The 26,021-nt window shown below is 38.5% G+C and overlaps 1 protein-coding gene across 2 annotated transcripts in view; it reads left to right on the forward strand.

The window, feature by feature from the left end:
• Positions 1-26,021, forward strand: part of si:dkey-61l1.4 (collagen alpha-1(I) chain) — a 61,511-nt gene that overhangs the window by 25,105 nt on the left and 10,385 nt on the right. Inside the window, exons 1-33 of one of the 2 annotated variants that reach the window (XM_056257373.1) lie at positions 1,374-1,488; positions 4,173-4,805; positions 6,323-6,367; positions 6,450-6,569; positions 9,849-9,887; positions 9,983-10,036; positions 10,247-10,300; positions 13,627-13,734; positions 13,909-13,962; positions 14,078-14,131; positions 14,288-14,332; positions 14,424-14,477; positions 14,624-14,668; positions 14,883-14,936; positions 15,088-15,132; positions 15,234-15,287; positions 15,399-15,443; positions 15,795-15,848; positions 19,130-19,174; positions 19,287-19,340; positions 19,447-19,554; positions 19,730-19,783; positions 20,001-20,054; positions 23,066-23,110; positions 23,216-23,269; positions 23,409-23,453; positions 24,109-24,162; positions 24,850-24,903; positions 24,987-25,040; positions 25,142-25,195; positions 25,288-25,341; positions 25,448-25,492; positions 25,598-25,642. In XM_056257373.1, coding sequence (XP_056113348.1) covers positions 1,390-1,488; positions 4,173-4,805; positions 6,323-6,367; positions 6,450-6,569; positions 9,849-9,887; positions 9,983-10,036; positions 10,247-10,300; positions 13,627-13,734; positions 13,909-13,962; positions 14,078-14,131; positions 14,288-14,332; positions 14,424-14,477; positions 14,624-14,668; positions 14,883-14,936; positions 15,088-15,132; positions 15,234-15,287; positions 15,399-15,443; positions 15,795-15,848; positions 19,130-19,174; positions 19,287-19,340; positions 19,447-19,554; positions 19,730-19,783; positions 20,001-20,054; positions 23,066-23,110; positions 23,216-23,269; positions 23,409-23,453; positions 24,109-24,162; positions 24,850-24,903; positions 24,987-25,040; positions 25,142-25,195; positions 25,288-25,341; positions 25,448-25,492; positions 25,598-25,642 — 2,475 coding nt within the window. In that variant the 5' untranslated portion in view covers positions 1,374-1,389. Of the gene's footprint in view, positions 1-1,373; positions 1,489-4,172; positions 4,806-6,322; positions 6,368-6,449; positions 6,570-9,848; positions 9,888-9,982; positions 10,037-10,246; positions 10,301-13,626; positions 13,735-13,908; positions 13,963-14,077; positions 14,132-14,287; positions 14,333-14,423; positions 14,478-14,623; positions 14,669-14,882; positions 14,937-15,087; positions 15,133-15,233; positions 15,288-15,398; positions 15,444-15,794; positions 15,849-19,129; positions 19,175-19,286; positions 19,341-19,446; positions 19,555-19,729; positions 19,784-20,000; positions 20,055-23,065; positions 23,111-23,215; positions 23,270-23,408; positions 23,454-24,108; positions 24,163-24,849; positions 24,904-24,986; positions 25,041-25,141; positions 25,196-25,287; positions 25,342-25,447; positions 25,493-25,597; positions 25,643-26,021 lie in introns of those variants that run through there. The other variant, XM_056257372.1, reaches the window with a different exon arrangement.

The raw sequence follows: 26,021 nt of genomic DNA on the forward strand, positions 1-26,021 counted from the left end.
CTGCTTTGATTCTTAGAGCTGGAGGTCTGCTTAAAAACTTGCTTTGAATCAAACTAACCCCATCACGTTTATTTCTGGAACAAATTGTCATTTCTGATTGATGGTTCATCAGTGTTTTCATAAATCTGTCTCTTCTCTGCTGCTTTCTTGTGTGTGTCAGTCTCAGCAGGTTTTAGTTGTCTGAATGTGTTTTTTATTTGTCACTGTTCAGCAGTGATGGAGAAATCATTTGTGTTTATGGAAAATCTAAAGTAGCTTCTAATTTGGTTCTAAAACTGGCTTAGTCTGATCTGAAGTTTCCATGCATGTCCTCTTTGGCTTTCTTATCTATCAAGCTATAAAAATGACAAAAAGTGCCATGAATGTAGCCCATATTTTACTCATATGCTCATATTCCAAGTCTTTGTTTAAGGAAAAACACTGAAATGTGTCCATTGGTAATCTTCTCCAACATAGCTCTCAAATGTCATTCATGTTCACATACTGCATAATATGGCATGTCAAAGGCTTGACCTCAATAATGCCAAACGTCATTGGTTCTTGTGTCTTATAACCAATTTGTGTATTTAAAATTGGTTAAATTAGATTTGACAGCTACAGCATTGGGAATTTTTGCTTTCTGTTAGTAACGGAAAACTTATATTGCACATGGGTCATATGGAGAAATTTTATGATACTTTTATGGTGCGTTTCTGTCCTTTTTGTACAACCTTCGCTCACCGTTGACTTTTGTTGTATGGAGAATAGCAGCACAAACATTCTGCTAAATATCTCCTTTTGTGTTCCATGGAAGAAACAAGTCATAAGAAAATACATGAATGATAGAATTTTCATTCTTGAATGAAAATTTTAAGAAAGTTTCTTTCACTTTAAGTCAGCTTTGAGCGCTCCCTCCTTAAAAGCCAGCAGTTTTATCCCATTTTCTATAAATTTAAGCCAATATTGCAAAGTACGTATACTACCGTTAAAAAGTCAGCAGGATTTTTAAAAAAGAAATAATTTTTTCAGCAAGGATGCATTCAATTGATTTTACATTCTATTTATCAAAGATTCCTAAAAAAACACTTTCAAAAGCATTTAAAAAATCGTATTAACCCCAAACAATTGGACAAATGTCCTCAATCTCCTTCAAAACAACCTTATAGCCCATTTTCTTCTGCAGACATAATTCAAATAGGACACTACAAGTGGCTATTGCTCATTTTATTTGGGTGCTGTTCATCTTAATGGCTGCCTGAAGGTTTAGTTGGCTTGAGTGTGTGAAGCCTGGGCACAGCTCCTGTGTCTGGGAGGTTCTCTCTCTGGGAGGGCACTTGGAGAAAGCCTGCACTGTCTGGGAGCTTTAGCAGGGATACAGAGACTGAGGTGCAGTGTGTATCTCCAGCAATCATGGTGTGCTGTGCCTGTATGGGATGTTACCTTGTACTAGATCTCCTTCTGCTTGGATTGCATGTGGAATTGCATGTGGAGGGCAAATGGAAAGCCATGGTATGAAACAAATACATGTCTTTCCTTTTGAATTGTGCTTCATTTCATTATTCATTATTAGATGGTCAGATTTTATTTGGATATTTTAGTGCAAGTATCACCTAAACCAACATGAAAATGTTTTTGATAGCAATTTACTTAAAGTTGACTTTTTTTATGTATATATGCATTATAATGTACATTATAACAAATTATATTTTTTCATAAATAATTGTAACCTAAGTTAAAACGCATTATAATATTTGAAGGTTCCTTGTTACATCTGAAATCGGTTGTTTTTTGTGTGTTTTAATGCATTTTACCTTCTAAAGGTGTAACATAAGTATTATAATGTATTATAACTGGTTACAATTATTCATGTGACCATACAATGCATTATATGGTGCATTACAAGGCATACTTAATATATTAGAAATACTGTTATAATGCATTATATATATATATATAGACTTTAAGTAAAGTGTTACCACATTTTTTTATGATCTGTTTTTATAATTATACATCTGTCTTCTTGAATTCTAAAGACAGAAAGTGCAAATGTATAAATCAGACTGTATAGTTTGAGCTTGGACGGCTCTTGTATGAGCTGATGTGTCTACACATAACTTTTGTAAGATTGGATTTAGATCTCTTTGCCCAGTCGCTACATGAATCAACAATGGAGACTTTCCCATGAACATGTTCACTTGCTAAGAGGGTAAATGGGCTGGAAACTACAGGTTGAGTGGAAGTTTAACCCTTGGAGATTGTAAGACACCAATAAAATTGGAGGTCAACAACTTGTTAAGTGAGTGTTTATTGTTTTTGTCCAGATAATCTGATTGACTTGAGGTGAGTCATTGGTAGCCAAGTAAACTGTATACTCTATAGTTGTTTTCTTCTTTACCAATTCTACCATGATTTCCGTTCTGGTGATCCACAAAAATGTTCTGATTGATTTTCTTGATGGGAGTGTCAGGTTAGACCAGCTGGGTCCTTCAACACATGACTTGCAAGGATTTCCCTCATTCCTGTGTCTTAACTTTTGATTTATGGCATCTCTTCTCATTCACTGTTGGTTGGGTCAACCGTGGTGAACACTGATAATGTCCTGCTCGGGGCCTTGGGTTCCAAGCTCTGACATTTGTATTTCATCATTTTCCAGTCTCTGTAAACCTCCAGAATGAGTTAGTAGTTATGACTTCACTTCAGTTTTGATTCAGTTTAACGGTCATTGTCAAGTACTGTACAGAGTCAATGAAATCACATACAGTATAACCAGAAGTGTCATAGTTAGACAGCATATTATGGTAAAGTACAAATGACAGAGTAGTGCAAATGATCATTTTACCGCAGAAAAAGTTCCCCTCAAGTTTACACAGATGTCCTGGTTCATACCTGTCCAAAGGTTTCATTGCATAGTTTGACAACCAAATAAACTTTTATCTTAATTTTAAACAATGCATCTATAGTTTGAAATCTTACAAGCCTATTTTTGTGAAAGGTTTTGCTGGGAAAGTGAGTTTGTACTCTATTGTGTGTGTGAATAAATTTTAAAATAAAAGTCCCTTGGGTTGATATTTTGTTACGTGAATGCAAATTTGATGCTCAAGACACATTTCTTAAGTTATTATTATCAATGTTGAAAACACTTGTGCTGCTATATATTTTTGTGAAAACTCTGATTCTTTGAAGAATAGAAAGTTTTAGAAGGGGGTTGCACCTTTTGGTGTTTTATTCTAGAAACTAATTAATGTAAATCTTTAACATGTAATATGCTCCTCCGTTACCATTCGAATTATCTAGTAGCTCACTTCCTCTCAAACATCCCACTGGCGTATCTTCTGAACAAAGTGTAATTGTGTCTTGTAGCATGTGGTTCTGCTCCAGCCTCTCTCACAGGAGTTGTTCCAGTGTTCGGTACAGTTCCAGCCAAAGATGTAACCTGCAGTAGCACTGAGGAGGGTAAAACAATTATTTGGGGAGCTGTGTCACCCTTGAGAGGATCAAGTGTCCCTCTCATCTGAGGCAGCCGCCTTACAGTGTTAAGTGCCTGACTGCTCTTTCTCTGTAGCTTATTGTTAGAGGAAGAGAGGAGGACAGTGGGATGGAGCCTCTGGGTCTCTGAGCTCAGAATCACATGTAGGCCATTTCCCTTATCGTAATTGATCATCTTTTCATTCAGTGCATTATTCACTTAATTTTCATGGTACCTCATTTAGTGATCATCTGGCGCTTGTGTCCTGGTTTGAAAAGAAAATGCAGAAAGGATGCTCAACTCGACCGTGTCTGGTTGTATGCCCAGTTAAAATGCTGTTCTCCATAATTTGATGAATAACTGCTGCCATAATTAATAGAAAAGGTGCACAGATATCTCTTTTAAATTGAATTTGGTTTTCCTTCTAGTTTCTCTTGACAATAATATAGCAATCATTATTTGCAACAGCTAAGTAGCTCTGAGTCTGACTTTAGTGAATAAGGTGCAAGCATGTTTGTGCTCAAAGGAATGATAATGAATTGATTTAAATACCCACAGTGCAACATTGCACCCGGTTAAACTAGATTGCAGATGATTAATGAGGACAATGGGTTTTTGTGCTGAAATGTTTAATGGAACAGCCCCTTAGCGTTTTGCTAATGTATCTTGTATGCCATGCAAAAATGTCCTCACAGTCTATCTCTTGTATTATTTTGTTCTCTTCCAGAACTCCAGCGTCTCTTCCCAGAATGAAGATCTTCATAGTAAATGGGACATTTCGTCTTATCCGAACAGAACTTCAAAGCATTCAGTTCGTGGCTTTGTAGTGGTGGATGAGTCTGACCGACTCAAGTCTCCCGCCATCAGCACACATAGCAGGTATAAGGACACTATTGACAAAAAGATTCAGTCCACCACCTTCAAATCATCAGATGAGAACTTCACCTCTCAAAAAATGAAAACAGATTTGGGTGAAGGCCGCCTGGAGCGGCTCCCTTTGAAGCCCTCTGGGGACACAGCTGACCTGGATTCTGTTTTGAATGTGAAGACATCAGCCAGTCAAAAGGATCTTGTCAGGCCGACAGTCCATCCTCAGTTAAACCAGCTGACTGAAGAAGGGTTCTTACTTCCTTCAAAGAGCTTCTCTGGGCACTCCCGTAAAGTAGTTAAACAGCCTTTGGTTGATGTTCACTCAAAAAAAGGGTATAAAATGCTAGTAGGGAGTGGACCAGCTGACTACAAGCACACAAGCAAGGAACAAGTTGCACTTAAACATGGTGATGTTATATTAGGCATGGATGGAAGGAGATACAGGCTTCTCAGTGGACCTCCAGGGCCTGTTGGGCCACCAGGGAAAAGAGTGAGTTTCCACAACTAAAATCCTGATGAAATGAGGTGAAATCACATGCTCTCAGGGCAGCTGAAAATACTTAAGTGATATTCTTTCTGTAAAATGTGCCAAATTGAAAATCTGAATCCAAAAAACTTCCCCCTCATGGTGACTAAATAGATTAAACTTGTTTATATGAAGAGTATCATTTGTATTTATGTAATAGAAACAATCTTATGTTTATTATATTGGTGAATCTCTTTTCAGATGTAAATATTAATGGGATAATGTATAGAAATAATCAAGTTTAAATTAATTTAAGAGTTGAAATTATTTGATAAATTTACAAGTATTCTTGAAAATAGTCCATTAGAATGTACAAAACAATGGTTGAGCAATATAAGATAAACACTGCAACACAATACTGAAGTCCTCTCAGATCATTTTCACTACATTGATAAAATCAGACAGAAGATGGCACCATTTGCGTCAATCTGCGTGGCGAAATGTTTCACCCCTGCGTGAAATTCCCGATTGTACTGATTCCTATTGAAATGACTGGATTACGATATCTGCGCTAAATATGATTGTACCTTGCTGCGATTGACCAATCAGAATCAAGTATTCCAGTATGGACAATAGTCTTGGCAGTAAAATGTCGGCTAAAATAAGTAGTTGCTAAGACATATTCACACGGTTTCACAGACTAGGTTTAAGCCTAGACTAAAATGCATGTTTGAGCTGTTTTAACTGAAAGCAACTTTCCCTCATCAAATATGTCATTGTTTTGTCTCAAGATGCACACCAGTAATGTTTTTTTTTTAATGCACGTTTATAAAAGCTACTTAAATTACTTAATTGAACTAAGGCCTAATCCTGGCTTAATCTAAGCCCTGTCTGTGAAACCAGGCCTTAAGTGTGTATTACAAAAAAGTTAACAAAAAGTATATTTTGGAATTTACAGTAGCTTTGTTGTTTGAGCTATAGGAACAGACTAAAGTTACATTAAATTACTAGTCTGAAAACTAGTTTTTCATATTTTGGAATACTTTATTGCCGAAAGCTGAATGTTATATAATCATTCCCTCTCTTAATGGAGTTTAGCGGAACATTCATTTGATCATCCTTCACATCAGTAACCTTACATTACTACAGCTGCCCTTTTCTGAATTGTAACCTTCTTGCATGAAACCAAAATATCAGGCATGTAGTTCTTTCAGTTCTAAAGCTGCTCTTTGCTTAAGGTTTGAGGTCTGGCAGCACTACGAATTGGCATGTCTAAGAGTGTCACATTACGTAATATACATAAGATTAAAAAGGGCATGGACCTATAAATATTAATTAACTCATGAGTCTTATGGTTTCACAAAGTCTTTTGCTTCTGCTGTTTCGTGATTTCCATGCTTATATTTGAAAATGAAATGCAATCCTGTATAAACTTAGTAACCTCACACTTTTCTGTGGTGAAATGCTTTGATAAATGCCTAAGTCCCAGTTAATTCTGCTTCATATTTAGGACTCTAAGATTGCTGTTTTTGTTTGCGCAGGGGTGTGCAGGTAAAAGCGGCTTTACTGGATACAAAGGCGATCAGGTGAGGAAAAACACTTCTTTAAATACTACATATTGCAGTGTTCTGTGAAGATGACACTGATTTGACCTGTATGTCTTGACAGGGTTCTCCAGGATTCAGGGGAGCAGATGGGTCGAGAGGCATACCAGGACCCCCAGGTCCACCGGGACTCCCAGCCCTCTATCTTTGGAGGAACACAGAGGAGGATTGGGCTGCATTCAGGGTAGGCCTCAACAGTCTGACTAGCCATAAAGATACAACAAAAAATCTATGTAGCCTACCACAGTTTAAATGCCTGGTACAAAAAGATTGAAGCTGAATTAGCATAAATTAGATGAATCTAGGTATTAGTCGATTATACTGCCCATCTTTACCAAAGTTGAACATGGTCCAGTGAGCCACCGCCCTGTGTCTTTCAAAGCTGTTGGAAGATCCAGTCTTTCTGTGTTCCTGCCAGACCTTTGTGACTTTTTGTGACTCTCTATTTTTGAGCATATAATTAAGTGTAATTGTAAAACCACAGGTTTGACCTCCCTGTAGATTCTCATAACTCGAAACAGTTGTGAATATCTGCTTGTGATTGTGCAGCGGCAACTTGGCATTATGTAATTTTTTTTTTGTGGAGCATGTCCAAATGTTGTTCCTCGTCATTTGGCGCAATCCTGGATTATGATTGATGAGTTTAGTCCTCCAAAGAGGAGTCATGTGTATAAATTGAGCCATGGGTGGTAGGAGAGGGAGTTGTACCTTTCTGAAAGAGTGAGACTTTATGTAGGCTACATTCTAAGATACTGTTGCTTTTGACCATCTTTTTGTGATTCGTGATTTGGGGTGTTTTATTTTTAATACAATTTTTTATTTTTACATTCAATTCAATTATTTAAATGAAAAAGTACTTACTGGATGTGATTTAAAAAAAAAATGTTTTAGCTTAGATAATTGTGTAAGTTATATAAGTGCTTCAATATGGATGATCATTTCATATGGTGTAATGTATAATTTGGCTATTGTTTCGGAAAATGATGTTAATTTCTTTTGTACATATTTTTGGCAGAAAATATTGGCCCAATTTTCCAAATAAATCTTCGCTACATTGTCATGGTTTAATAAATATAGAAATTATGTTTAAATATTTTGTTGGCTTTTTTCCTCAGATTTTTGTCACCATGATCAGTGATAAAAATTCTTCGGAAAAAGGCCAAAACATATTTAAAGATTATTTAGCTAGTTAGTTTAGGTCATTACATTTATTACAATGTCTAAATTGTACACTAAGGTTTTTGATGGTCATCTAGGCAAGTGCACTGGGAGGTCCGATTCCCCAGCTTCTCTTAAACTCACCTTCTCTGGACCAGCAGTGAGACGAACCCCTGCCCTGGTGCCAATTGAGCATGTGCCAAGACAAATGTTGTATAAAGCGGAGGCGGCCAGGGTGATTTAATAACAGTGTGACAGAGACTGTGTGTCTATGTGGGTTCGAGGCCTTGGCTTTTCCAGCCCACACTGTAGAGACAGCGTACACTGTCCTTCAGTTCTTCTCCTCTATTTGAACAGGAGAGATGCCTTTCAACACTCCCTGGTTTGTTTTCTCATTGAGATGAATTGAAACATACAAGCATTAAGTGTTATTAGAGCTCAGATTGAGCATTTGTTATTTAGAAGAGTTTTTTCCCCTCTTATTGCTAGTCAGGTACAGTGTTTCTCATCCCCTCTCGAATGCAGTCTGGATTGTATTTATGCATTCGTGCAGATGCTGGGTCCAAAACTGCTTCCTTGTTTGCTCATTTAATATTCACTACATAGTGTATGCCACATGTGAGTGTAAATGAGTGAATTGAGACAGCTTAAACAGTCAAATAGATACAAATAAAATAAAATAAATTATACTTGGAAGTAGTTTGTTTTTTCAGTGTTCATTTCAATTTTAGTATTTGTTTTATATGCCTTTATTATTTTATTAGCTCTAATTTATTTTTATTTCAGTTTTTATTTAGTTAGTCTTTAATTAAAATTAATGAAAACAATTTTATAGTTGTACTTTTACTTTACTATTTAACAATAACAACATGTTTGAAACTAGTAGTGTATATACTGTGTATATATATATATATATATATATATATATATACTGTATGTATGTGTATATATATATGTATATATGTATGTGTGTTTGTGTGTGTGTGTATATATATATATATATATATATGTGTATATGCGTGTATATATATATATGTGTGTGTGTGTGTGTATATACTGTATGTACATATAGTATACACATAAAGTATAGTGTATATCAGGGGCGGCAGTGGCTCAGTGGTTCATGTGGGTTGTCTACAAACCGGAAGGTTGGTGGTTCAATCCTCGGTTCCACCTGACCAAGTGTCGAGGTGTCCATGAGCAAGACACCTAACCCCAGCTGCTCCCGACGAGCTGGATGGTGCCTTGCATGGCTGCCGTCGCCCGTCGGTGTGTGAATGAGTGAGTGAATGGGTGAATGTGAGGCAAATTGTAAAGCGCTTTGGTGGCCATTGGGTCTGTGAAAGCGCTATATAAATGCAGTCCATTTACCATTTACCATAATATACTACCAGTCAAAAGTTTTGGATCTGTAAGATTTTTAATGTTATATAAAAAAAGTCTCTTCTGCTCACTAAGGCTGCATTTATTTGATTAAAAATACAAAAAAAACAGTAATATTGTTAAATATTATGACAATTTAAAATAGCTGTTTTCTATTTTAATATATTTTAAAATGTAATTTATTCCTGTGATCAAAGCTGAATTTTCAGCATCATTACTCCAGTTTTCAGTGTCACGTGATCCTTCAGAAAGCATTCTAATATGCGGATTTGATGCTCAAAAAACATTCATTTTTATTATAAATGTTGAAAAAAGTTGTGTACAATTTCTTTTCAGGATTCTTTGATGAATAGAAAGTTCAAAAGAACACCATATTTGAAATATAATCTTTTGTTACATCATAATGTCTTTACTGTAACTTCTGATCAATTAAAGTCACCCCAAACTTTTGAACGGTAGTGTTTAATGTTACAAAAGCTTTCTATTTCAGATAAATGCTGTTTTTTTTTTGGACTTTCTATACTTCAAAGAATCCTGAAATAAAATTATAAATAACTGTTTTCAACATTGACAATAATGAGAAATGTTTCTTGACCATCAAATCATATTAGAATGATTTCTGAAGGATCATGTGACACTGAAGACTGGAGTAATGATGCTGAAAATGCAGCTTTGATCACAGGAATAAATTACACTTTACTCTATAATCACGTAGAAAACAGCTTTTTAAAATTGTAATAATATTTCACAATCAACTAAATGCAGCCATGGTGAGCAGAAGAGACCACTTTTAAAAACATTAAATATCTTACCGATCCAAAACTTTTGACTGGTAGTACATATATTATTTGACTGTTCAAACTGCCTGTCAACCGAAGCTCTGATAAAGTATGTGACATTCATTCATCTGTTTGTTTTTTAGCGAACATCTTATTATCAGTTGCTAGCAGCTGGATGGCCTGTAAGTATTTTAAATTGGAATAAATTAGCAAAACATAATTATATATTAGGCACATGGTCTCTCTTAATAAACCCTTTCCTTCGGTTGTCCCGCAGAGAGAGAGGGGACACCCTGGACCAATGGGTGAGACAGGGAGACCTGGTTTACCTGTGAGTAAACATAATAACACACAGAACACAGTTAATGAAGACTGAACTGTTACAGTACATTACTTGCCTGTGTTGCAGAGTATGAAAGGATATTACAATGACCACCAACTATATTGAGGGTCATTGTGCATCTTTGACTAGTACTGTTTATGGTAAGAGTATTACATGTTGGAAAATAGAGTACTGTGGTTAATTGTTGTATTTCTGAAGGGATTACCTGGAGACCCAGGCCAGACAGGACCACCAGGACGCAGAGGCGATATGGTAACTATTCCTAACTAGTACAATATCTTTGCTTGTGTGCGTGTATGTGTGAATGTACACTCACCTAAAGGATTATTAGGAACACCTGTTCAATTTCTCATTAATGCAATTATCTAATCAACCAATCACATGGCAGTTGCTTCAATGCATTTAGGGGTGTGGTCCTGGTCAAGACAATCTCCTGAACTCCAAACTGAATGTCAGAATGGGAAAGAAAGGTGATTTAAGCAATTTTGAGCGTGGCATGGTTGTTGGTACCAGACGGGCCGGTCTGAGTATTTCACAATCTGCTCAGTTACTGGGATTTTCACGCACAACCATTTCTAGGGTTTACAAAGAATGGTGTGAAAAGGGAAAAACATCCAGTATGCGGCAGTCGTGTGGGCGAAAATGCCTTGTTGATGCTAGAGGTCAGAGGAGAATGGGCCGACTGATTCAAGCTGATAGAAGAGCAACTTTGACTGAAATAACCACTCGTTACAACCGAGGTATGCAGCAAAGCATTTGTGAAGCCACAACACGCACAACCTTGAGGCGGATGGGCTACAACAGCAGAAGACCCCACAGGGTACCACTCATCTCCACTACAAATAGGAAAAAGAGGCCACAATTTGCAAGAACTCACCAAAATTGGACAGTTGAAGACTGGAAAAATGTTGCCTGGTCTGATGAGTCTCAATTTCTGTTGAGACATTCAGATGGTAGAGTCAGAATTTGGCGTAAACAGAATGAAACATGGATCCATCATGCCTTGTTACCACTGTGCAGGCTGGTGGTGGTGGTGTAATGGTGTGGGGGATGTTTTCTTGAACATGACAATGAGTTCACTGTACTAAAATGCAGAGGCGGACAGAGTACAGAGCTTTGTTACTTGAGTAAAAGTACAGATACCCCTTGCTAAATTTTACTCAAGTACAAGTAAAAGTACTACAGTCAGATGTCTACTTAAGTAAAAGTACTAAAGTACTTGTTTTTAAAAGTACTTGAGTATCAAGAGTACAAGAGTAGATTTTCTAAATATTGCATTACTAGTCTACTGCCACAGTGCTTACATTTATGCACAGAAACGTCCTACATGGAGTTATGAAAAATGTTAATGTTAATACCTTGGAGAATGTAAAAGGAATTGAAAGTAAAATCAAGTCATTTTCATCTTTTTACCATGTTGCTTTATTTAATTTAATTTAATTTTTGGGGGGTCCCATCTTTAAATGCGGGGACAACACACACACACACACACACACCACATGTAAGGGTGGCGCTGCCAATAAAGCACCTAAAAGCTGTCACAAAGAACCGGCAAAAGGAATAATTATGAATATGTCAAATATAGCAAGGAGATATTTTAATTGTTTATTAATAAACACTCGTAAAATAAACAAGTGTTTTCTTTGTCAGTGTCGGCTAGATGAAGTTGACGATGCTGACTCGCGATCTTCAGTAGTGAACGCGCCAGAGAGAAATGCACATTTCATACGGATTACATCAGCAGAGAACAGTCTGTAGTCTGTTTTCTTTCGTTTTGAATTTTTCTGTTTAAAAGTAGACATGTCTGTGAGAGGCAAGTAGGCTACCTTATACACTGAGTTTCGGTTCATTTATGAGACGAGATCCAGTTCACGTGCTGGCGCCTCTGTTTCTTATCTATCGTCTGCTATTTACTTCTTATTTATTAAACCCAGACAATTGGTTGATGAAACATTGATTAAAATTAAGATACAATTAATACAAAACGAAATTCAGGTTAAAGAAAGGTTTTGTGTTTTCTGTTTGATGTCTCTGTGAAATTTTTAAAGCATTTTTTATGCCGCTTTCAGAGCGCTCACGTCCGTAATGGAGAACACGTCCATAACATTGTTTTTTCCTCATAAATGCAAACCCGAAAAATAAAATAAAACAAAATTAATATTTTATGTACTGTGAAGACTGAGCGCCAACCCTTCTTCATTCGCTGGGTAGTAGCCTACTTTGGTTTGCGCAGTGTAATTCACATAATCAGTAAAAATATATTTTGCCTCCTAAAGTATTTTTTTTTAAGAAATCAGAAATCCCTCGTGGCTACACCACTGCCACATTTGAACCTGACTGTGTTAAACACACCACATACTCAAGAACATCAAACCAAATGCTTGGCTTACATTAATGTGTAATATAAAATCTGACCATGGAGTTGACTTTGGCGGAAAGCTGAAAGTGATTGCTGATAGGCTGTCCCAATCAGTGGCGCCTGCACAATCCAATCACGTTTGAGAGGGAAACAACAAATTGAGGGTTTCCGAGATTTTTCTCTTTTTTTACTTTTTTTTTTTTTTACTCGGGTACTCACGGTTATGTATAGAAATGTATTGGAGTAAAGAGTACAATATTTGCCTCTCAGATGTACTTGAGTAAAGTCATGAGTACTCCCCAAAAATGATACTCGAGTAAAGTACAGATCCCTCAAAATTGTACTTAAGTACTGTACTCGAGTAAATGTACTCCGTTACTGTCCGGCTCTGCTAAAATGGCCCCCACAGTCACCAGATCTCAACTCAATAGAGCATCTTTGGGATGTGGTGGAACGGGAGCTTCGTGCCCTGGATGTGCATCCCACAAATCTCCATCAACTGCAAGATGCTATCCTATCAATATGGGCCAACATTTCTAAAGAATGCTTTCAGCACCTTGTTGAATCAATGCCACGTAGAATTAAGGCAGTTCTGAAGGCGAAAGGGGGTCAAACACAGTATTAGTATGGTGTTCCTAATAAGCCTTTAGGTGAGTGTATATGTTCAGAATAGCCATGAGAGTTCTATGGTATCTTCAATTGCAGTTAAATGTTACTATGAGGCACACTACTGTTCAAAAGTATTTGAAAGAAATCTCTTAGGGTCACTAAGGCTTAATTCACTATTATTGTGAAATGTTATTGCAGTTTTTTTATTTTAATATTTTTTTTAAATGTAATTAATCCTGTGATGTTAAAGCTGAATTTTTAACAGTCATTACTCCAGTCTTCAGTGTCACATGATCCTTCAGAAATCATTAGAATATGCTGATCTGGTGCTCAAGAAATGATGTTAAAAACGAGGTTAAAACAGTTGTGCTGCTTAATATTTTTGTGGAAACCATAACACATTTGTTTTTTCAAAATTATTTTATGAATGGAAAGTTCAAAGGAACAGCATTAATTTGAAATATAATTTGTTTGTAACAATTTAAAAGTCTTCTGTGATGAATAGTAATGTAATTTCTTAAAAAAAAAAAAAAAAGAAACTGTTGAATGTTTGTGTAGATTTATGCAAAGCGTCTACAGGGTTGAGTTACAAGCAAGCACTTTCTAACAGGGTGACATGGGACCAAAGGGTGTTCGAGGCCGAGCAGGGACTCAAGGAAAAGATGGAAAGAACGGGCCGGATGGGGTGGCTGGATCTCCAGGGGTTCCTGGCCTACAGGTGAGACTGAGGGTCTCATGTCAATAGTATAGCTTTTGTAGTAGTTGTAGTTGTAAAAGTTCAAGTTGGGACACAAGTGTAGGTATGTTAGTACTTTTGGATAGATTCTGTAAAGCTATAAATTGTGGCTGTTGCGGAAAACCATATGCAGTATATTTCTGGTTGCGGTTCAAGGGTCCTCGTGGTTACAAAGGTGACACAGCGCCCCCTGGTGATAAAGGAGATGAGGTACAACATGAGAATGCATAATATTCTGAAATACACTCCCCTGTAACTGTCTCATACAGATATTTTTTTAAATATACTTTTGTACATAAAGCAGTTTTCCTCCCTTCATGAGTAGGGTTTTCCTGGTGCTCCTGGCCCCAGAGGAGACAAAGGACAGGCTGGCCAAAAGGTAAGAAAAACATGCGCCTGAAGTATTTATAATATTTTTAATTTGTGTGTGTGTGTGTGTGTGTGTGTGTGTACACATTCTCAAATGTGAGAATGGTTACGCTTTTGTTATTTTCATTTTTGGGTGTTGATTTTTTTATTATTATTAATTTTAAAGGGCTCAAAAGGAGAAATTGGGTTTACTGGATTTTCTGGTCCTCCAGTAAGTAAATTATACACCCCCACCCCCACCCCACACACATACATTATTCTTGTACTGTTAATTTTTTTGTTGTTGTTTTTTGTTTGTTTAGGGATCTGTTGGTTTACAAGGTGTTGAGGGGATTCCTGGACCACTCGGTCCAAAGGTGAGTTAATTTAATTATCTTTTGTAATAATCATCATGTCATCATGTTTCAATTTATTAAAATGAATATTGAATAATAATAACAATTATAACTCGCAATTTATTTTTATATTGATATTGACAGTATAAACCATTTTATTTTCTTAGGGTGATCCAGGAAATGATGGAAAACGTGGTCCTCCAGGGACAGTGGTGAGTCACAAATAAGCTGTTTATCTATTTAGACATAAGTAATCTGTTAAACTTTAATAAGAAAGAACAACTGTTCCCAAATAAAACATGATTCAAAGAAATTACATTTTTCAAGATTTCAAATAGTCAAAAGAGCTTTAATAGAGGAATCGCTCATATTCAGCTATGGATACTACTTAATAATACTCAGTTATGCATTTATGTGTCTTGCCAGGGAGCACCAGGTGCTACAGGATTCGTTGGTGCACAAGGTATCAATGGCTCAGAAGTAAGTGATAGAGATGAGACTTGCTTGCTGAATTTGTAGTGAAATCTTGTACAAACCATTAAAGTCAGGACACATTATCTGACCATGTCACCTACAAATATTGAAATCTGATTGGAAGAGTTGATTAACCAAAACACTTTTGCTGTTACAGGGGCACGTTGGACCTGCTGGCCCTGTGGGGCGGAAGGGCCCTCAGGTATACTGACATTTTATTGTGTCATGGCTTCTTGAAGCCTGTTCTTACAGAATGATCAGAGGTTGAAATAATATGAAACCTGTTCTGACCATTCCTCTTAGGGGCCTAGAGGGATCGAGGGAAATAGAGGCCCACCTGGTCATCCAGGGTCACAGGTCAATTTTACCATGTAGACTAGCAATGCTATTAAAGTAGAAAAAACATACAAATAGGGGTCTTTTGTAACATTTAACATTGTTCATGGGTGTTTGCTTATTTTTTCACAGGGACTTCTAGGTCAGGGTGGTCCACGGGGTCTCAAAGGTGACCAAGTAAGTTATGAAACCATGTACATGTGTGCATGTACAAAATGGGAACTCATTATCTGTCATAAAAATAATCTGTCATGTACAATAAATTTTTTTTTGGTTCCTTGCCAATGTTGCCTTGGCTTTTGGCTTGCTTAGTTGGGGACATTTAATATTCAAAAATACTATTGATCTGCCTTCAGGTGGATGATGATGCAATTTTCTTCTAGAAACAAACTTTGTTGTATTATTTTCATGTTATCACTGTGAAGCTGCTTTGATACAATCTGTATTGTAAAAAGTGCTATATAAATAAAGGTGACTTGACTTGTGTTTATGAAATGGATGCTCTAGATGTTTTTTGTTTGTGGACAGGGACCAGATGGTCCAGTGGGTATCAGAGGGCTACAAGGCATTGAAGGGCCCATGGTGAGTCCGTTTCTCATATACTGAATGTAATCTATAGGAAAACACTTATAAACTCATACGGCAGACCTTCAGCAACCAATACAGAATAACACATTTTATGCCCTGTATATGTATTGTATACATTATAACTCTGATTAACATGCTAGAGATGTACATTTAGATTGATGTGTGTGTAAACAACTAGCCTATAATGGTAAAAAATCCTCCCACAAATCAGAAGCAGTGTCTGAAAATCCGTTGTTCCAGATTTCCCCCTACTGTGACCTCACAGTAGAGACAAGCCCTCCCATGACTGGTGACGATCTGCCCTATTAGCATGGATCCTGCCCCGAGTGAGCCGCACATATTCCGCCATGTTTATATCCTCGCTATAGCACCTATTGATATAATGTCTGCGCCACATAAACATGACAAATGCTCTGTTTTTGGATGTACCAATGAACATAAGCGTCTCCATAGACTCCCGGCATCTGAGCCACTAAGGACACTGTGGATTTATTTTATTTATGAAGGAAATGTGCTGAAGAAATTAGGTAAAGTCTTATATGTCTGTGCAAATCATTTTACCACTAGACTGCATCACAAATGAGGGTCAGTTCAATGCTGGATTTGCACAAAAGTTGATTCTGACAGATGGGTCGATACCAACATCCTACTATTGAGAATGAGAAGGTGACGTCACGCGTATCACTCCGTGTTGCATTGTGGGAAGGATTCGCCATCTTGGAAGGATACGCTATCCGTTGTCATGGTTACTTCGACCGTGAGACCGAGAGAAATAGCGACTGTAGAGAGAGAGCAGCTTGATATTTGTTTGCATTTTTGCGATAAGGCACAGTTTCTTGGGAATAAATGAAGAAGGGGGAAGCAAAAGGAAAGGGGCTCTATCGGGAGAGACTAAATAACAACACAAAGCAGCGTTATTTAGAGAAACTACTTGACATCAACATGGACCCGTACGACCTGCTACAGAATGGACGAAAGACCAAAGCACTAGCACCTTTCACATACGCTGACAAAGTTAATTACCTGGTTTGTTTATGGTATCTGACTAACGTTACTGCCTACACAATGCAAGAGTTCAGAAGCTTTAAGTCATTAGAAGCTGAACAATTCTGCTGCGGCTGCGGGTGCAAGACTTAGAAACCCCCAAACCTGTAACGTTAAACTGCGAGAGTTCAGTCATACTTGATGTTTCATTCAGGCCTCATTCATATGTGGAAATAAATTTGATATGAATCAGATACGTGCATTTGCACCTGCCGTGCAACGTTAAGCGAACAGATCGGACATTCCCCTGTCAATGCGAATCTTACGTCATTAAAAAAGTGTATTTTTAAAACATTTCACGGTACAGATATATCTATAACAAATGAAACAACTCTAGTTGAATAACAGAGTATTAATTTCGTTCGTTTGTGTTAAATAAAAGGCGAACTGTGCTGAAATGTGTTGCTTTTGAAAGCAGGCTTTGCTCGCTGTTGCTGCTGTCAGTTTATTGACAAGCAGTTTCTCTAAGCTGGCTAGCATTGTTATTTAGTCTCTCCCGATAGAACCCCTTTCATTTCTCTTCCTTCTCCATATCTTCCAAAGAAACTGCGGCGTATCGGTAAAATGTAAACAAATACTAAGCTGCGCTGTCTCTCTTTCGCTATTTCTGGAATGTTTAGTCGCGACTCTGAAGTTCTGAAGGCGTTGCCCCTGGCAACCGATAGCGTCTCCTACCATCATGGCCGACCGGCTCAGACCCCGCCCAAATCGGCACGTGACTCCTCACTCTCAATAGTTCCCACATGAGCATCTCTACAACAATTTCTAGATGATAATAATGGAACATGCTAATCAATAAGTTGAATAAAGTTAACTCCACAACAACAACATAAATTCCTCAACTAACCATTCAGAAATGTCCTGTTGCATTCTAAAATTTGTAACTTCCCGAGTCTCTCCATCTGTGTCCGACTCCGGTTTGAACATATAAGGCCAAACATTTTGGCTGTGTGAGAATCTCCAGTTTTGTTGTTGGCTGTTGCTGGAGTTTCCGAAGCACGAAATCTAAAGGCTCCACCCTCTTCTAGAAAGGGGATGGGGAGCAGCAGCTCATTTGCATTTAAAGGTACACACACGGAAACAGCGTATTTTTGCTCTCACCCAAGCGTGCCGCACAAGCCCTCAAAAGTGAAGCCAAAACGTCTCGATCGCCCCCCGGTGACCGGTCCTAGTATAGGTCATAAACCCCGCCTCCCCATGTTATTCAACGGGACGTGAGACCAACTAAATAATTAAATTACACTTCACATATCTTTTTTCTAAAGATAGTTTTTGTCATTTACTGTAGTTTCTATCACGTTGATGTAATTTCAAGTGTTTGTTTTTAAAATAAGTTCGTTTTTAGTTAGTTATTTGATGCTATAAAAACGGTGCTGTGACATCATGATTGACAGCTGTGATTGACAGCTTCTCTGTGCGAAGTAGTCACTGAAGTACTAACGGACTTTTTTCATAATGTTGACTATGTGGTTAGTAGTTGTATTTACCTTATTTTAACGAGGTACTGCAATCAGCAGACATCATTGGAGAGGAACGGAAAAGACAAGGCCACTTAAGAAAAGTGCAGGGCGTGTGCTTACGATTGATTCAGCGAGAGTGGGGACGGGGCCTTGATTTCGCGGCTTTACTTCCTGCTCACGACTGCGCATGACTGGTCCCGAAAACGCTACTGCGCAGACTCAAGTTCCAATATGTCAGCGCCATATCGGGACTCTGGCGGCTTCAGTTCTCTCCAATGGAAAAGAGCGAAGGGGCGTCGTCCATCTTTTTTTACAGTCTATGCTCTCACCCAAATAAGAGCAAACTGGACATGCTATGATAAATGGTCTGTGGGGAATTTTTGGCTGAAACGTCACAGACACATTCTGGGGACACCAGAGACTTATATTACAACTTGTAAAAAGGGGCATGATAGAACCCCTTTAAAACGGAATTAAATTTCCTCCAGCCATATTGCAATCCTAGCTGCTATTGTGCTCTGGCAGGCTAGAAACAAGCTTTCTATGCAGATGCCTTGAAAAAGAAAAAATTAAACCATATTTTGGGAATATATAATATAATTAGGCTCTTTCTATTGTTTTTTGTCTGATGATGTTTCAGAAAAATAGCCTAGAATGCAAAAAAAAACCTTTCTGTTAGGAGTCAATGATTACTATTTATCTATTTATTCATTTCTATTAATTTGTCATGTTCCTCATTTTTTATTAATTGTTGTTGTTGTTGTTTTTTAGGGTATGACTGGACATCCAGGTCCAAAAGGCTTTCCAGGTGTCACAGTAAGATATCTGATTCAAATCTCACTGTATGTTTCTTTGACATTAGAGTAAATAGTTGTAAATATATGTTATTTATCATGTATTACCTCACTAATTAGTGCCTCTGATTCAGGGATATCAGGGCCCGTATGGAGAGAAGGGTGACGGAGGATCCAAGGGGAAAAAAGTAATCTCTGACAGCAACACAATACATTCAAAAGTTATGAAGATTTAAATGCATACTTGAAGGATTCATAAAATGTTTAATTTATGATTGTACTGTATGTCTTTAGGGACCACAAGGAGCACCAGGGATCATGGGTCCTCAGGGAGTGAGGGGCCAATCAGGGCTTCTTGGCTTACCTGGTGTCAGAGGTCAGCCAGGTGCTCCAGGTATCCAGGTACAATGGCAGAGAGACTTCCCTATAACATGCCTTACTTCATGCAATGGTGAAACAAGCAGATAGACTCATGGGCAGAACTAAAGCATTACAGGCATAATATTTGACAATTGAGGTTCAAAAGAAGATTTCTTGGCAAATTACATCGTTTTTCTCTCACACTTTTCCCCTAAAGGGTATAGATGGTGAAGTGGGTCCTCAGGGAATGCTTGGAAAAGAGGGTCAAAAGGTCAGAGTGGTTTATGACTTTCAGGTGGAGCTATCGCACCAAAAACATTCTTATAGCTCACCCTTTTACATCAACCCAACTGTGATCTTTCAAATGAGAGCTACTTTTAAAAAACAATGTTGCCCAAAGGTCCTTTCATTGTGTCCTATTAATACATGCACCTAAATCAATAACCATTCTTTCTTTCTTTCTTTCTTCCTTTTTTTTTTAAACATAGGGCAGTAGGGGTGAACCTGGTGGTAATGGAAGAACAGGACCCATAGGATCCAGAGTAAATTTACTATTTGTTTCATATAAAAATGCATCAATTTGTAAAAAAATTAATAATTAAAATGTTTAAAAATATATATTATCTAAGAAAAAGTTGATTATGGAAAAATTCACAATAATTTGAGAAATATGATTGGTGATATCCATATTATGTCATATACATACATTTATTTTAAAATAATTTCTATACATTTATTTAATAAATTAATAAAAGCTTATATAAATATATGTGACGGGTCAGACTAAGAGCGGTTCAGAACCCCATTATGAAAAATGAAAAATCAAGGACCGAGACGTCGCCCAGCATGGCGCAGCCAGGGCCCCACCCTGGGCCGCCCTCCCGTGGGCTCACCACAGGCAGAAGGGATCGTAAGGGGCCAGTGCATAGTGGATCGGGCGGCAGTCGAAGGCGAGGGCCCCGACGACCCGGTCTCTGGACATGGAAACTGGCTTTAGGGACGTGGAACGTCACCTCGCTGGCGGGGAAGGAGCCTGAGCTTGTGCGGGAGGTTGAGAGGTACCGACTAGAGATAGCCTGTCAGGCTCACCTCCACGCACAGCTTGGGCTCTGGAACAACACTCGTTGAGAGAGGCTGGACTCTCTACCACTCTGGAGTTGCCCATGGTAAGAGGCGGCGGGCTGGTGTGGGTTTGCATGTGTTGGAGTTCACCCCGGTGAACGAGAGGTTTGCTTCCTTGTGCCTCGGGGATAGGTCTCTCACTGTCGTTTGTGTCTACGGGCCGAACAGCAGTGCAGAGAACCCGGCCCTCTTGGAGTCTCTGGTAGGAGTGCTAGAAAGTGCTCCGACTGGGGATTCCGTCGTTCTACTGGTGGAATTCAACGCCCACGTGGGCGGAGACAGTGACACCTGGAGGGGCGTGATTGGGAGGAACGCCCCCCCCCCCTTCTAAACCCGAGCGGACTTTCCAGTGCAAGTTGGACTCCGGCAGGGCTGCCCTTTGTCACCGGTTCTGTTCATAATTTTTATGGACTGAATTTCTAGGCGAAGCAAGGGGCCGGAGAGAGTCCGGTTTGGGGACCACACAATTTCGTCTCTGCTTTTTGCGGATGATGTTGTTGGTTTTGGCCTCATCAGACCAGGACCTTCAACGCCCACTGGGGCGGTTTGCAGCCGAGTGTGAAGCGGCTGGGATGAGAATCAGCACCTCCAAGTCCGAGGCCATGGTTCTCAGTCGGAAAAGGGTGGCTTGCCCGCTTCAGGTTGGTGGAGAGTTCCTGCCTCAAGTGGAGGAGTTCAAGTATCTTGGGGTCTTGTTCACGAGTGAGGGAAAGATGGAACGGGAGATTGACAGACAGATAGGTGCAGCTTCTGCAGTAACGCGGTAGATGTACCGGTCTGTCGTGGTGAAGAGGGAGCTGAGCTGTAAGGCGAAGCTCTCGATTTAACGGTCGATCTACGTTCCTACTCTCACCTATGGTCATGAGCTGAGGGTCATGACCAAAAGGACAAGATCCCGGATACAGGCGGCCGAAATTAGCTTTCTCCGCAGGGTGGCTGGGCGCTCCCTTAGAGATAGGGTGAGGAGCTCGGTCACTCGGGAGGAGCTCAGAGTAGAGCCGCTGCTCCTCCACATCGAGAGGAGCCAGCTGAGGTGGCTCGAGCATCTGTTACGGATGCCTCCTGGACGCCTTCCCGGCGAAGTGTCCCGGTGGCGGCCTCATTTCGGCCGCCACTGGGAGGAGACACCGGGGAAGACCTAGGACAAGCTGGAGAGATTAAGGCCCAATCCCAATTCTACCCCTTTCCCTTTCGTCTACCCCTAACCCTTCCCCTTCCCCTTCCCCTTCCCCTTGACCCTTGAAACAGAGTGGCAAGGCGAAGGGGTGAAAATATTCCCCTAAGAATTGGGACACCACTACTGGTTACACGTCATTATACGTCGTCGCTAGCGCCTACGTCACAGGAGATGCGCCGATGTTTATCACAAACTTCCAAGATGCTGTCGACAGCTGCAGTCATCTCAGTTGCATGGGTTACAGCTATTTTTTTTGCATTTGTCTTGTGAAGCACAGTAACGTTTAACAGACTCACTCCCAAAGTTGTTTTGCCTTGTATTTGGACTTAAGGAAATGTTGCTCGTTGTCGATGTGAAAACGAATTATCCTCCGGGTTTCCTCAGGTGTCCCTGTTTGATAAAGACCATACAAGACTGGTTGATCTGATCATATTGCAAAAAGCACGAAACTGTAAGCACTGTTCGTTTATATCGTGTTCACATATAACCACAAAAAAACAATGCGTTCATAGCCGATGTACTGTAAAATATAAGCCAATTCGCTTCCGCAATTACTTTCACCATTTGACATGAAAATATGTTGCGGGACTATCGTTAGCAAACTTTAGCGATGTTTTTTTTTTTTACAAACGTTTCTTTGAAGAAACTGACCGTAAATATGAACACAATATTGAATGTAACATAAAGGAAATCATTATTTGTCGTTAAAAATATAAATATTTTTGCGTGGGCAGCCATTTTGCGTCTGTAGCCGGTGTATGCAGTGACACTTCTCATACCCCTTCGTTTGAAGTGTGGTCCCGAAAAATCTTCGTTTGAAGGGCTATCTGGCCCTTCCCCTTACCCCTACCCCTCCAACCAAAAGAGAATTGAGACAGCCCAACCCCTTCACGTGCACGCGCAAAACAGAGGGGAAGGGGTAAGTGAAGGGGTAAGGGGTAGAATTGGGATTGGCCCTAAGTCTCCCGGCTGGCCTGGGAACGCCTCGGTATTCCCCCGGAAGAGCTGGAGGAAGTGTCTTGGGAGAGGGAAGTCTGGGCGTCTCTGCTATTTATTTATATACGTGTATATATATATATATAATAAACTTTTATTAAACTTTTATTAAATAAATGTACAGTTTTGGTTTCTGTTTTATTCGTTTTTTATTTTATGATTAAGTTAGATATTAAACACTGTGTATTATGAATAAGCAAAATTTGAAGAAGTCGTTCTGTATCTTTTGATCACATTCACCTATGTTATTATTTTCAGGGTCGAGCTGGACAACATGGTCCCCCTGGTATACCTGGAATAGTGGTAAGAGAATTGAATGAGTAAAAGCAATCAAGATTTATACTTTATATATATATATATATATATATATATATATATATATTATATATACTTGTGCTATTTTTGCAGGGTTTACAAGGTCAAGTTGGTGCTGAGGGACTAGAAGGAAAGCCTGGTACACAGGTTCCCATTTCATACATTTAATATCAAGTTTTTTTATATCAGTTATAGTGCTTTACCATTTCTGCAAAGTAAGACATCAAATTTTTGAGTAATAAATGATTTTTTTGTTCTGTGCTGATGTTCTTTATGTGCCTTGCAGGGTGTTTCTGGTTCTGTTGGAGACCCAGGTGATAAAGGACCTGATGTATGTTTCTTATCATCAACTAAAATATTCTATGAATTTTAGCCAATATAGAAAACTGCTGCTATAATAAAAGCTTGTAAAACCTGGTTAATAATAATAGCAGATGGTTGATACAGGCATGTCAAGGTCAGACTGGCCTGAAAAAGGTTAAAAGATCATAGACTATTAAACTTAAAAAGGTCGTTAACAAGTCTGTTGGGTTGATCTTTATTCCAGCATGACAGCAAGAGTTGGAAACAGAGTTTGTAGTCAGATATAGTGTTAAACTGGTATACGTCAGACTTAAATTGATATATTATTACAAATTATATAATCTGCATAACAATTTAAGTGAAAAGTTTAAGTAGCGTGAATTTCAGCATTACTTTTATCTCTCTTAAGCTGCATGAACTCTACAAGTTTGTGTAAAATATGATGATCATGTGATCCTGCATGATTTGAGAATGATCCAAAGATCATATTGTGCTTCAGTGGAAGAAAGAATAATCTGAAAAGAGTCAACACGGTCAATGTCACAAATTTGATTAGTAACCTAGAAATAGTGCAGAATCCTAAATATTAATTTTACATCAAACGATATTCAGTGTGGGCTGTTTCACAAAAAAAAATAATTCATGTCATACTTCATATTTTCTGTAATCTTTGTCATCTGAAGGGCCTGAGGGGCATGATTGGAGAGCCAGGAAAACAAGGCCCTCCAGGCTCACAGGTAAAGCATAACAACAGGACAAACTGATAAAATGTAAAAAAGATTATTGCAAGGACTGTTAAAATTCACATTTTCACTGAGTAGTCTATGGAAGTTTGTTTCCGCCACAGAATAAAAAATAAAAAAGGTCATTGCAACTTTTTATCTCAGAATTCTGACTTTTTTTCAGAATTGTGAGAAATAAACTCGCCAATCTGGCTTTTTTTCTCAGAATTGCATGTTTATATCTCGCAATTCTGACTTTATAACACGCAATTGGGAGATATAGAGTCAGAATTGCATGATATAAAGTCGCAAATGCGTGTTATAAAGTCAGAATTGTGAGATATAAACTTGTAATTGTGAGAGAAAAAGTCAGAATTGCGAGTTTATTTCTCGCAATTGTGAGTTTATATCTCATAACACTGACTTTATAACACGCAATAGCGACTTTATATCACGCAAGTCTGACTTTATAATAAAACTCACAATTGTGAGATAAAAAAGTCGCAATTATCTTTTCAAATGTTTTATTCTGTGGAGGAAACAATAAATGTTTTATTCTGTGGAACGTAAACTATTGTTCATATTCCTTACCATCACAGAATTTGAAATTCAGAACTATGTTTATTCTTACACACATCATTGCTGAAAACACAAGTTACGCTTTTCATTTCTACAGTAGCTCAAGGTTTCTTCTCTCATTAGGGTCCACTTGGACGACTAGGCCAAGATGGCATCCAAGGCCCACCCGGTGAGAAGGTAAGCCTCACTGAGCATTGCTGTCAGAACATTAATAACGTAAATAATACACATGTATCATTACTGTGTGTGTTTGTTATCAGGGCTTCACTGGAAAACCTGGTATTGCAGGTGCTCAGGGGCCTGTAGGCATGTATGTAAGTGGCACTATCCCGCATAAACCAGTCTGGACTGACATAAAAAATCATGATCTGTTTGTTGTAGCATGGATTTGATGATATGCTGTTCTTGCTCTCAGGGTTATCCGGGGGCCATCGGCCTTCGTGGGCGGCCAGGTCACATAGGAGACAGGGTTAGAACTCTCTGCTGTAAATATTTTACAATGAATATTTCTCTGATCATTCTGGATGTTGTATCATGTATTGTGTGAATGTGCAACTGCAGGGTGAACCTGGCATCAGGGGACCTCTTGGTCCACCAGGGCAGAGAGGGCCATCGGTAAGTTAAATTTTATGTCAACTGATAAATATCATTTATGTTATGACATCTTGGTCACTTCTTCTCTTCTTCTCTAAAACAATTGTTACCATGTTATCCTTCTTAGGGTTTACCAGGCCCGCCTGGTGAGAGGGGCCCACGTGGACCACTGGTAAAGTGACTTCCCCATCACAGAGATTAGATGTATTTTGAAACTTTAATAGCACTGTTTTTATATTCAGAGAGGTTATCCTAAATATTTCCAACATTTTTTTAGGGTCGCCAAGGGGAAACAGGACCTGCTGGTTTGCAAGGAGTGCCTGTATGTAGCCCTCAGTTTGAAGCATACATTTAGTTTTTTCAGACGCAGAAGTAAATAAAATTGTAATTAAAAGTACAGTAAATAAAGTGTGGGTATGTATATGAGCCCCAAATCAGCATATTAGAATGATTTCTGAAGGATTATGTGAAAGCGAAGACCGGAGTAATGAAAGTTCAGCATTGCCATCACAAGAATAAATGACATTTAAAAATATATAAATATATTAAAATTGATAGTTTAGCATTGCCATTACAGGAATAAATGACATTTAAAAATATATAAATATATTAAAATTGATAGTTTAGCATTGCCATTACAGGAATAAATGACATTTAAAAATATATAAATATATTAAAATTGATAGTTTAGCATTGCCATT

The sequence above is a fragment of the Rhinichthys klamathensis genome, unplaced genomic scaffold (assembly GCF_029890125.1).
Source record: "Rhinichthys klamathensis goyatoka isolate OS25496 unplaced genomic scaffold, OSU_Roscu_1.1 h1tg000137l_1, whole genome shotgun sequence".
In the NCBI taxonomy this organism is placed as follows: Eukaryota; Metazoa; Chordata; class Actinopteri; order Cypriniformes; family Leuciscidae; genus Rhinichthys; species Rhinichthys klamathensis.